The sequence below is a fragment of the Enoplosus armatus genome, chromosome 1 (genome assembly GCF_043641665.1).
Source record: "Enoplosus armatus isolate fEnoArm2 chromosome 1, fEnoArm2.hap1, whole genome shotgun sequence".
NCBI classification, from domain to species: domain Eukaryota; kingdom Metazoa; phylum Chordata; class Actinopteri; order Centrarchiformes; family Enoplosidae; genus Enoplosus; species Enoplosus armatus.
The window spans coordinates 6364146-6376718 of NC_092180.1; the positions used below are offsets into that span (position 1 = coordinate 6364146).

The window sequence follows — 12573 nt, forward strand, 5'->3', positions numbered from 1 at the left end:
ATATTATGTTTCATATTTTTAAAGCATATAATTCTAAATGATCTAAAGCGACTCAATTTTAATGTGTATATATCACAGTAACATGTTTGTAATCTACGTTTTTCCAGTTTTACAGCCAACACTGTGTGCATTATCAGTATAAAGTGGCTTCATCAAACCACATTACTATCTTCTCTCTAACTGCATTTATTGCTAATTTGATGTATTTTATTTGTGTGCTCATGTTCTTTTATTCTTTATCCTCACTGAAGTAATTATGCTGCTGCTGCACAGACTTTATTCCCCATGTGCATCAATAAATGTTTAAAAAAATCTAATAAAATCTTATCCAGTCTTAAATTCAGTTTGGCGACAGTCTTTCTTATTAAGTGTCAGTTCTACTCGAAGCACAAACAAAGGTCACAACTGGAGAATTTAAGTTTACAGTTTATCTACACTGCTGTTAGAAAGGGAAGAGTATCTATTGTGTGACACTCGTCTTTTAACTCCATGTTTCTTCAATCCTGTGGTGAAAATATTAACTTTATCTCCATTATAGGTCACCTTTTTGTGAATGGAAAATCCCCAACCATCTTAACCCTGGAGCATGTTTGAGCCTCAAAGTCTTTTAAAGTTGTGTTTTGTTTTTGTTTCCATATATGCTCTTGTGCTACTTTTTTGTTTTGGTGAACTAAAGACATACGTGTTGTTGGGGAGAGTCAAAAAGAGAGATTCATACACCTGACCGTAACCTCATCCGGTCCTGGAAACATAGGAACGAGCTGGTTGTGACCAGTTCTGGGCCTGAAAGAAGCAAACATTTAATTCAAATACAGGTCAAGTCAACGGTCACTTGTCCTCACCAGGTAATGCAGCTTCAATTTTCTACCATTTATCAACAGGTGGGTCACAAAATGTTCATTTTTAAGTTGGTGTATGGGTTAAGATTTGATGCATTCATGTTGTAAATTAACGAAGTAAAATTAAAAGGGAATTCAGTTCATTGGCTTTTAAAATATTATAATAATAATATGGTCCAGAAAAACAGACGTATACTAAGGACAGGAATAAGTAACGATACATAGAAAAAAGTTTAAAAAAAACAACAACAAACAAACTACAAAATATATCAAATAAAAATAGAAACTACAAGGCAAGGCAAGAATTACACATGGGTACATACAGTACAACTAGTGCAATACTGTCTCAACTGAAGTGACAATATTGTATATTGTATTTTATAGTACATCATAGTATTTGTTTTAAGATCTGTGGGGCATATCCAACAATGCATTGGGCGGGAAATATTTGGATACTTGGATACTAACCCTTCCCCCTGTATAACCTTTGATGACAGACATTAAGACTAAAGGTAAGTACAAAATATATTTTGTCCATCCAGAGAATATATATTTAAAATAATACAAAACTTGTACAAAGCTCAAATACTTTAACTGGCCAGCTCCTGTGTCGTTTTTAAATATCTCTTCTTCTTTTTTTAATTATAATCTATATTGACACGTGATTTGTATTTTTGCGGTCTGCTCTTTGATGTGGGACACGTGAGCAGACTGAGGCCCTCGAGCCACAGTCATTCGCCGAGCACACGTTCACTAAATTGAGACTAATTAGCCGGCTAGCAGACTTCATAAATATGACCTTTTATTGCAGACGGCGGTTATTATTGTGACATTTCTCTTAAGCTGTCAGTCCACATCATGGCGTTTTCCCTGGTGAGTGAAAGACGAAATTAAATTGGTGGATTAAATTAGTTTGGGCCACGTTTCAACGTTGTCATTTGACCTTTTGTGTGACATGAAACTACCGCCGACGTCTCTGTTGGACTTGTGAACATTTTAATTCCTACCCAAAATAACTCCCCAGCACGGTTTTCACGTCTTCACACGTGTCCTGAACTCGAGTGTAACTTTTAGCATGAGTGCAGGATTGATTTCTCTTCTCTTGTGGTTTCCTCCTGCAGAGAAACGATCACCGCAGGCCGGACAGCCCGGACCCCGAGTCTCCGGCCCTATCCACCTGCAGCAACGCGGACATCTTCCGCAGGATGAACACCATGCTGGGCAACGCTCTGGATTTCACCGGTGTGTGTACCACACCTAACACCAAGGGAAAGCCAGACCTGCTGTGTGGTAAAGGCTCATTTATGTTTCACTCTGCAGCAGGTGGACTTGGCTGCCAAAGACTAGATCCACGCTTGGTTTCTCTGACACTGCTGGTGTTTAAACACACTGAGGCTGCAGCAAAAGTTTCAGAAATACGGAGATGAACCCAAGTCAAGTCACCCTCCCCTGAACATTAACTTACTGAGAAACGTTTGAGCAGACACAAAAATGTCTTATTTAATCTTAAAATGTTGTATTTGCTGTACACTTTATATCTACACCTACACATTAAGGACTAAATGCTGTTTCAAGGCCACACTGCCAGAATACAACTGTTAGTCCAAAGGTAACCAACTGTTAAGATTTAATTGATTTTAGTAATTTAATCTATAAAGTGTCCAACTGTGGGAAAAGCCCCTCACAATTTCTCAGAAGCTCCATATGACACCTGGTCTTGTGCAACCAAGGGTCTGAAAACCAAAGACATTTAAGTTATAATGGTAGAACAAGTAAACGCAGCAATTCCTTGTTTTTGAGAAGCTGAAAGTGGAGAATATTTGGCATTTCTTCTCCTGACAAAGGTCTATCAAAAGTTGAAAAATCACTTTATTGATCAATTGGCTAAAGGTTTCGGCTCTAGTAACCAACGTAATGTGAAAAAGTCTAAAAATTAATGAATCAGTCATGAAAATACAAATACAGAGGACATGACCTCAGCTACAGCCCTGAGTCTGCTTTGCATTTTTGTTGTAGCTGCACATTTAAACCATAAAATGTTCCTGAATGTGAGGTACAATACCACTTGTTTATAAAAAAAAAAATTAACGTGAAAAGTTGCCGTCAAAGAAGGAGCCCCTTTCACTTTCTCGGCCAGAATTCCCGTCTGTTAAACTTCCTTCACCTTGTCGTTATCATTCAGGTGCCAGCAGCTGATTCATGCTGCATCGCTGGTCTGCAGCATTGCAGCACTTCTAAGTGTTCTTTTTTTTTTTTTTTTTTTTTATTCCCAAAGAGTGAGATTTGCCAAGCTTTAAGCTCAGCACAGAGCCTGCGTTCTTTCCTTGAATTGTTAATTTGCCTGAGGCATGTCTGCACTTGTGACTTGCAGTTTTGTTCTAGATGCCTGTATACAAGTTATGATGTAAAGGGTTAACTGTGCTTGACATAAGCGGCAGTACAACACAAACACTAATGTTGTTTAAGTGATACTATGAGTGAATTGTCTTGACGCAAACTGAGCTAAACTTCCGGTGTGGCCTGTCCGCCCCTCCACCCCGCGGTGGTGTTGCTGAATCAGGGCTGTAGCTGGCAGCTGGATGCTTTCCAGGCCTGGAGAGGGAAGGGAGGAGCTGGCGGTGCAAATCGCTCCGTCCTCAACATCTGATCAGTCAGCTGCTTCTGCTACAGCGAGGCTCTGCATGCCCTCTTCTTCACTGCGTCTGTCTGTGTGCAAAAAGAAAGCAGGAGAATACACCAACCAGTGTGTATGATTAGTTATTTAAATCCAGTATTCTGTTGGGTTATTGAGCATCCTCAAGTCTGAAGTTCTTTTTTTTTTTTTAAATGAAGTCTGCTGAGTCATTCGCTCCCATCTCCCATGCTGCCTCCCACCATGCCGCTGTAGCTCTGCCCCTCGCCTCCCCTTCCCTCCCTCCCCTCCTGCCTCTCCGTCAGCTCGTTCAGGAAACAAGGCTAGACACAGAGTAAGCAGCAGTAACGGTGGCAGCAGTGGCGGCTGTCTTCCCACCGACTCCGGAGACGTGCTGTGCCTACCAGAGAGGGGAGTACTTCTATCAACAAGCCAATAGCTCCGACAGGAATTTTTCATTACACAGTTGTTAGGCAAGGAAGCAGGAAAGTGGGTGGGGGGGGGTGGGGGGCTGATGTCATTAGCAAGGGTGTGCGAGTGCATCAGCAGCCATGTCACATGCTGCTAGGTGGGTCAGTGATGCGGACGGAGATGCATGGCAGTTTCACCGAGCACAGAGGCAGCAGGTTAGCTCCCCCGTCAGCCAGGGTAGGGGGAGATGTGGTGATGAGGGAAGTTTTTATTTTTTTCAAATGAGATTTCTCTTCACAAACAGTTTTGTGGGACGACTCTGACTGAAACAACAGTTCTGTTTTTAGCTGTCTAACACTTCCTCTCCCCTCTCTCCTTCCTACATCTCTGAACTGGATCTTGGACCGAAAAGAGTCGGAGCTGGCTGCGGTGGGCAGCAGGAGGATGCTCTTCCCCAACTGTGCTGGCATGCCCGGCTCCCACGAGATGCCGTCATCCAGGGGCCCACCGGGTGTCACAGACCTGGGCCTGGGCCTCCAGTCTCTCCGGCTGTCCGGCTGGGACAGACCCTGGAGCAGCCAGGAGACGGACGCGCACACCTCCCCCTCCCAGGTTCAGACCAGCTCACCATCCAGTAAGTACCAGATATTATATTTACCTGTATTTATAAATAACAGCAAAACATGCAGCTCCTATGTTTTATACCACATAATGTCCCAGTGTGTGGTGGTTGGTGGGCGAGTTTTATTAGCGCTTTCCAATGACCCCCGCTTCTTGGACATTACAGTAGATATTATAACCTCTGTGGTTGCGTGTCTTGATTTGTGTATCCCTCATTTACATTGAAATATGTGGTGGTTGGTCATTATCAGCAGTCTGTGTGTGGGAACAGGCTGTAGCGTCACTAGGGAGGATGATGTGGCAGTTTTGCTTTGCTGCATCTCTGGCAATCCAGCTGGCACAAAAACAATCCAGTGAAGCTACTTTTCTCTTCCCAAAACTATAGTGTTTGTTTTAACTAAGACATATTTAGGTATATTACCTGTTGATCAAACTGATGCAAGGATTGTTTCTTTCCAGAGTGCAAAGGGTTGATTTAGAATACAACAGTCCCACTTGGCTGCTTAACATGAGTGAACATGGGTGATTTTAAATGCTGACATTTGAGCTGTCACAGCTGAGTGTTTGTCTTTGGAGAGGTAACGCCAACTATAACGATGCCCCACTTGTCCTGACCCACTTGTAGTGATATAGTTTTATCGCCACATGTCAAAACCGACCAGGCATAACTTCATTTAGAGCTTTCTAAACTGGGCCCGCAACAAAGTGGGACAGAGCTTTTGAATGCGGCCTACCGCTGAATAATCCCCCCCAGAGCCTCATGTTCACTGTTACAGGCCACACACTACATGTCTGTCACCGTTGGAAGCTGACTCACTTTTGTTATCAAGAGGAAGGAAGATGCTGGTTAATACTTAAGGAATTCCTGTTTAGCAGTCACTGAGCTTTGTTTGGGGAAAGCTGTCTGATGGCTTGGCCTCCTGTTATTCTGCTAAAGGGAAAGGCGTGCAGCTTCTGTGACAAGATTGTGTTTCAGATTAGTAGCAAGTTACAAAACATGAAATGTAAAATCGAAAATGCTTTAAGCATCGACTCTGGCATTTTGGGTTGCTGTTGGCAGCCAGCTTGCACATCAAGTATCCCCTTCCACCTGCAAATTTAGTTCTCACAAATCAATGTGGGTCTGTAGATTCAGCACACAAACCCAATTTTATTTACTTTGCTCTTTTGAGGGGAATCAGTTCAACTGGATGAGCAAAGGAAAAAATAAAATTTTTAGAAACTTGAAGTTGCAATTCAGCGTGCCTCCTGACTAATCAATATGGCTCTGTAGATTCAGCACACACATCCTAGTTTCTTCAGTTTCCTCATCCACTTGCAAAACAGACTGTCAAACAAGCTAAGGGGCAATATCGCCATGGCTACTTGTGCAGATCACTGAGTCACCTCTATAGGACCGTAAATGGTGTGATTTGTCCTGCTCCCCCAGTGCTAGGTATACTGAACAGTCCCTTCAGTAGCATCCTTGGGAAGCCCCCAGGCTACCTGCCCCCGGAGTCCATGAGCATGACTGCCGACTTCTTGGAGAAGTTCCCCAGCATGGCTCGCATGGCAAACCGGCTGGACTCTGGCTCCTTTTTGGACTCTCGCTCCAGCAGTCCTGAAGACTCGGAGACCAGCGGCTTCAGCTCCGGCTCAGACCACCTCTGTGACATGCTGGTAAGACACACAATGCTTATTTTATAACACCTGTTTTATGTGTTGGATTGTTGGGGGGCAGTCAGGCTACCCATTATGGCATTTTTACTTTTAACAACCAAATATTGAGGCTGATTGGACAGCCAGGTCACAATATGCTGTAGATACCTTTTTTTAAATTGTAAAATAGTGGCTTGGGCTTTTATTGGAGACCCTCTTATTTTTCATATTTTAGTTAGGCTGCTGTTGTTGGTGCGGTTTGTTTTTAATGAAACGCTTTCGGTTTTCACTGATTTATCTTTATAAATTCAAGATGATGTAAACTTCCACATCACCATTCCACCACTACAATGCAGTCGCGTCGTAATCACCACTGTGTTGGTCTGAGTTTTACTTACAGAAATACTGTTCAAACGTACACAAAAGAGGAATAGAATGGAATCGGTGTGATTTTTAAGCTGTCAATGAAACCCAATTCTTCCTTCACAGATTTCATATTAATGTCCTTCCAGAGGTTCTAATAATAATCCAACCCTTTCATACTAGACGTTTAATGTGAAACATCTGCAGGAAGTCTACAGTCTCAATCACAGGAGTTTTTAAAATGGTCTTAAACTGCAAAATGGAGAGAAAAGGATTCAGCTCATGAAATGTAGAATATATGCAGCGTTATTTGGTGTCCACGCTGTGACCTTATTGTTACCCTCAAGAAAACACCAAGCTCAGGCTCCCAGTGGAAGCTCGACTCGGAGCCTCCAGGTGTATGCTGTGGTGGAGGTGAGGCTTTAAAATATACAAACAGCAGCAGTAGCTTTCAGGGGGGAGCAGTGTGGCCAAAGAGTGAACAGAGCACCAACAGCTTCAGGACACCTCCATGATGGTAAAGGGGTATTTTTAAAATACTGTATGTTGCAATGAGAAGATGCCATGCGAGAGTAACCGCACACCGAAGTAGCTCGCAGGCTTCACGTCGTTGTGAATAAAAGCTGTATTTCTGTTGACCAGCAGCAGATTCACTGTTGTGCTGTGGAAATGTACATGTGCTGGTCTTTATTTGTTCATGCTGGTTTGGAGTATTTGCAGTAATCAAGATTCATATTTTATATGCCTACATCAATCCAGACAATTGTACCTTACTGCGACATGTCTTTCTCTCCAGTCGACTTTGCGGATTTCCCCTCCCTTGCCTTATCTTGCATCAAACATGCAGAAGGATCTTTTGCGACTGGGCTCCCGTCTGGACCCCCAGGACTCCAGCTCTCCTCTGAGCCCACCATCCAGTGCCAGCCCCGCCTCCTCAGCCATTTCCCGCCGCTGGCGTACTGGCTCTCCGTGGCCCGGTGCAGACGTGCTTGACCAGTCAGATGATGTGTTCAGTATTGAGAGGGAGGCCCGTCTGCACAGACAGGCTGCAGGTAAAGCTAAAACACTTGAAATAGAATTTTCTGTTTTTGATTGTCTTATAGCTCAGCTTTAATGGTACACATAGTACTTGTGGGGGCTTTGTGGATAGAAGTGTCCTGAATTTTCTCCTTTTTCTGGACTCATCAGCTGTGAATGAGGCCACATTCACCTGGAGTGGTCAGCTGCCTCCTAGAAACAACAAGGATCCTCTGTACTCCTGCAAGGTCTTTCTTGGTGGCGTGCCCTGGGACATCACAGAAGGTAACCGCTGATTTAGACCTCTTGATGACTTAATAGATGCTTAAAACCAGAGTCGCATTGCTTGCTTGTGTACACATACTTGGCCAATGAAGCAGATTCTGATTCTCATTAACCAGTGTCTTGGCGATAGATTCACCGAATGTCTAGTAATAAATTCCAATCAGTGAAAAGTTCCCATCACGAAATGGCGCTTGACGTCAGCATGAGATCATCAAATGCTTATTTACATATTTAGTATTTTTAAGCAGTCTCAATGTTAATTTGTTGCTTCATAGACGCAACACTGATGGAAAGACTGGTTCTATTTTACTTAAGATGTCTGCTAAACGTACATTTTGTCACCTCATCCTTTTTTGTATTTTTTATTTTTATTTTTATTTCAGCTGGCCTGATCAACACCTTCAGCGGGTACGGCCCTCTGACTGTGGAGTGGCCGGGTAAGGATGGAAAGCACCCTCGCTGTCCTCCCAAAGGTAATGTTGCCAAAGGTAACAACAAGCTGGTAGGCTATTATTTTTTTTTCTTCATGCTTTCAGGGTGGCACTGTGGTGAGCACGTGGCATGCTGGTGAGTTTGACTGTCGGCCTCTAGAGATGCATTTGATGGTGATACTGGGGCTTAAATGTAGCATAAAACATGGTGGTAGATGCAGGAGGCATTAGAGCTGTGGTGAATGTCAGTTTAAAGAAAGCTTTTCTTTTTTTTTTTCTGAGGTTGTTTCATGGCAAATGTCTTTTAATAATTTGACATTTCTACTTGCCACACACAAAATGTTATAACTGATTCATACAGCGATTATCTGCAACCAATTATTTTCATTATTGATTTATTATATTTTTTAAACAAAACTATTAACTGATCATCAAAATAGTTGATTACATTAAGCCTTTCAAAGTTGACACATTGTAAATGGCTGTGCAATTTAATGACTCACTTGTCTTTTTTTTTTTTTTTTTTTATCTTTACGCTAGTTGCTGCCTGAACATCATGAAAGTCATTGTGCCAGAGTCTAAACATTTTTCCGTATCCTAAAGTATTCTGTGTTTTTAGGCTATGTTTACCTGGTGTTTGAGAATGAAAAGTCTGTGCGGGCGTTGCTGCATGCCTGCTCCCAGGACCCGTTTCACCCCGAGGACAACCGAGAGTACTACTTCAAGATGTCGAGCCGCAGAATGAGATGCAAGGATGTGAGTAGAAAACTAAACCTGCGAGGCACAATTATGCACTGCAATATAGAGTCGCCATTGTATTAGGTAGCAAACAATGTCTAGACTCGCGATTAAGACATTAATCATACCAAAATATTACAAACATTACAGTATAATGCAGTGTTAAGTCACTGTTGTACACTGGAAATTAAAATGACCGTACATTGACAGTGGTCTCAAAGTTATGAGTCATTGCAGGGCTGATGTGTCGGATTGCAACACTGCAGATGGGTGTACGTAACAAACTGGCAACTTGGTGTACTTGACGAATCAGAATCTGAAGGAGTTTAGGTCCAAAAACACTAAACTCAAACAATACAGCATCAAATTTAACCAGAATGTTTCTGCGCTTTGACTTTCTGTATCTCACATGCGAGTTGCTCCCTGATCTTCCTACAGTTGTGCTGTGTATCAAACGTAAATACTTAAATGTGTCTGTACAATAGCACCAAGAATCAAGCTGCCCAGGACTGAAAGCTGATCAAACTTATGTGTTATTATCTGGTGACATTAGAGCTGAAACTATTAAAAGGTTTGACAGAAATTAAAATGATTTATCAAGCGTTTGTTTTATATCATTTATAAATTGGACAAAACAAGCAGTCGTGTGTTTTGTTTTTAATTAAAATAATTGTCAATACTTTAATTAGTTTCAGTCATAGATCAGTTTTGTCCACGTCAGCCTGATGGTGTTGCAGCACTCACTCAGAGTTCAGCAAAGTTTAAGTAACCTCTTCTCCCTCTTCTGGTACAGGTGCAGGTGATCCCCTGGGTGATCTCCGACAGCAACTATGTGCGCTGCCCTGCCCAGCGTTTGGACCCCAGTAAGACTGTGTTTGTTGGTGCGCTGCATGGCATGCTGAACGCTGAGGCGCTGGCCAGCATCATGAACGACCTGTTTGGAGGCGTCATGTACGCTGGCATCGACACGGACAAGCACAAGTACCCCATTGGTGAGACGGTCGGAGTTTCTGCTTCACATTGTTCAAGAGAAACGTGCTAATGGAAAAATTCAGCTCGCGTTTGTAGACATCACCTTGTAAGCTACTTACTAATTGGTATACCTTAAGTATATTGATCAACATGTAGTGATACAGGAATCTGCTGTAGGATTGGTTGCATCACTTATTACCTGTGCGTCTTTAATTTCTTTTTGTGTTCAGGATGTATCTTTAATCAAAGTTGTCCACTTGCACTGCTTTTTATTAATGAAATGGTGCCTGAATGAAACCTCAGCTTTCAGAAACTATTAGGAATACAACTCATGATGAAATGTGAGACTGAAATCAATTTCAATTTGTAGATTTAAACTTTGAGGTCACTATTTGAGCCATAGACCAATTGCAAATCATTTTATGTCGACCAGTGAGCAAACTGAACTGTAGTCTAAACCTTTTTTTGGACTCATGTCAAGCTATCAAATCTGTTTTTACATAAATGTGCTGTGCCAATTTTTATTTTGTGTTCAGGCTCTGGACGTGTCACTTTTAACAATCAGCGCAGTTACCTGAAGGCTGTGTGTGCAGCATTTGTGGAGATCAAAACTCCCAAGTTTACAAAGAAGGTAAGATACTAAGGATTGATTTATATTTAGTACACACACTAGTAAAAGTGTCTCTGCTGATGAATTGTCTAACTGGAAACTATGCAGCTGTCTTTTTAATTTAAATGATGAAAGTGAAAATATTAATGTTTGTAAAAATATGATGCAGCACAAATGCTCTTAAACCCTGTCTTAAGTTGATCTTTTTTTATTTTGAAAGTTGCTTAACCAGTATGTTCTCACTTTTTTTTTTTTTGTAAAATGTTTAACTGGTTCTTCACCTCTCTTACTGCGACTGCTGTTTCTTGGCTTTGCCTTCCCCCTCAGGTCCAGATCGACCCCTACCTGGAAGACTCCATGTGTCAAGTTTGCCTTCGCCAACCTGGGCCTTTCTTCTGCAGAGACCAGGTCAGTGGAAACATGTTTCAACAAGTCTTTGAGCCAGTTTATCAGTCAAGTAGTTTGTCTCATCTTGCTCTGGACCGGATTGCATGAAACTGTGGTATTTATGGTCCCCAGAGTGTTCGACCCCATGAGTGTTTGTAAACCCAAGAAGCAAACTAATTTGTATGCTTCCATTTAAAAATCAGGGCGAATCGCTTCCTTATTATTTCTAAAAGCTCTATTCTCAGAACGTCAGCTTGACAAGATGGATAGGTCTGGTTTAGGAAAGATGATTTGTGTTGCTCCTTTTTAAACACACTGGCAATACAAACCTAATGCTTATTTAAATTGTAATGTACCTACTGTACAATCCTTTAATAAACCAGACCTAAGTTAAATGCTGAACTGGGAATACAGCAACATGACGAAATGTAAGCAGTTGGACAATAATCCATGGAGGCAAAAGTTTTTCGCGTGTAAATGAACAGTAGAATTGCCAGTTTACAGACTTCCTGCTTCAACTTTGTGTGCACAGCTACGGCAAGTACAATAGATCAGTTTTCTTGTGCAATGAGGGATTATTCCGGACATTAGGGTGTGCTCACTTTCGGTCTTATCGCCGAATAAAGTGGTTTAGATTTTGTTTAAAACGTGATTGACCGTGAAGACCCTGTTGGACGTCAGTGTAGCGACATCGCTGTGTTTCCCTATTTCAGCAACTAACTTGGTAAGTACGCAGTTATAACTGATGGAAACAATGGCCAATGCTACAAAATAAGTTGTACCCAAGTTGTAATAAGCCAGAATTATCCTCTTGAGTCATTAGTTTGAGCTATTGTGCATGAATTCAGTTTAAAATGGATCACTTGAAACGTTTTTTCCCCCCCAACGTCACAAATGTCGATCAGTTCAAGTCGCCTACAATGCGCTAAATCACTGTCTGTTGACACCCAGGCCTGCTTCAAGTACTACTGCCGCTCTTGCTGGCACTGGCAGCACTCCATGGACATCTTGAGCAACCATCGGCCCCTCATGCGCAACCAGAAGAACAGGGACTCCAGCTAGAGCAGATGGATCCAAACACTCTGAAGGGCCAGAGGAAGAGCCCCACTCTACGAGGCGAGGCTGCCCGCCAAGGAGAGCACGTGTGCCAGACGTCCCTCAGCACGAGGGCACCATGGCACTCCACCAGGCACTGGGGATATCACTGTAGAAAATGTTCACTTTTGCACTTGCTACATTTTTGCTGTTGTTCACAGTGGCACTATGCACAGTGACCTTGTTGGGAGAGACAAGGGGCCCTTCACACTTATGCATTTTCCCAGACTTGTGGCCAGACGGAGAGATGGGAGTCAGCCTAAGGTTAAGAAGTGGATGAAAATGCCATTTCTTTTTTCTTTTTGTTTACATGTGTTGCATAGTGAAGAGCAATCACGCAAGTCTCATTGCCGTTCATTGGCAAATGCCATACAGTGCCTTTAAATTTTTATTTTTTTTCCCCTCCCCCCCCCCCCTCCCTACCCCCAGTTGGCAAAAGTTTTTTTTTTTTTTTTTTTTCCTGTGCAAGCCAACTGGTGTTTCTTACTTTTGGGAGTTGAATGTTGGGCTTCATTTAACCAGTCGCATTTCAGA

The 12573-nt window shown here is 42.3% G+C and overlaps 1 protein-coding gene across 7 annotated transcripts; it reads left to right on the forward strand.

Moving 5' to 3' along the window:
• Window positions 1-1682: 1682 nt before the first annotated feature.
• Window positions 1683-12285, forward strand: cpeb1b (cytoplasmic polyadenylation element binding protein 1b). Of its 7 annotated transcripts, none has more exons than XM_070903304.1 (12): window positions 1683-1712; window positions 1961-2129; window positions 4295-4516; window positions 5933-6162; window positions 7301-7556; window positions 7693-7806; window positions 8190-8294; window positions 8857-8993; window positions 9769-9967; window positions 10484-10578; window positions 10885-10965; window positions 11896-12285. In XM_070903304.1, exons 1-12 carry the CDS (start codon window positions 1698-1700, stop codon window positions 12004-12006), a joined length of 1734 nt encoding a protein of 577 aa, XP_070759405.1. In that variant the 5' UTR covers window positions 1683-1697; the 3' UTR covers window positions 12007-12285. The 7 variants fall into 7 exon arrangements, with proteins under 7 accessions (XP_070759405.1, XP_070759397.1, XP_070759424.1 ...); XM_070903296.1 differs by having other exon boundaries at window positions 1698-1712; window positions 1961-2123; window positions 4268-4516; XM_070903323.1 differs by lacking the exon at window positions 1683-1712 and adding an exon at window positions 2595-2611 and having other exon boundaries at window positions 2009-2121.
• The last annotated feature ends 288 nt before the right edge of the window (window positions 12286-12573 follow it).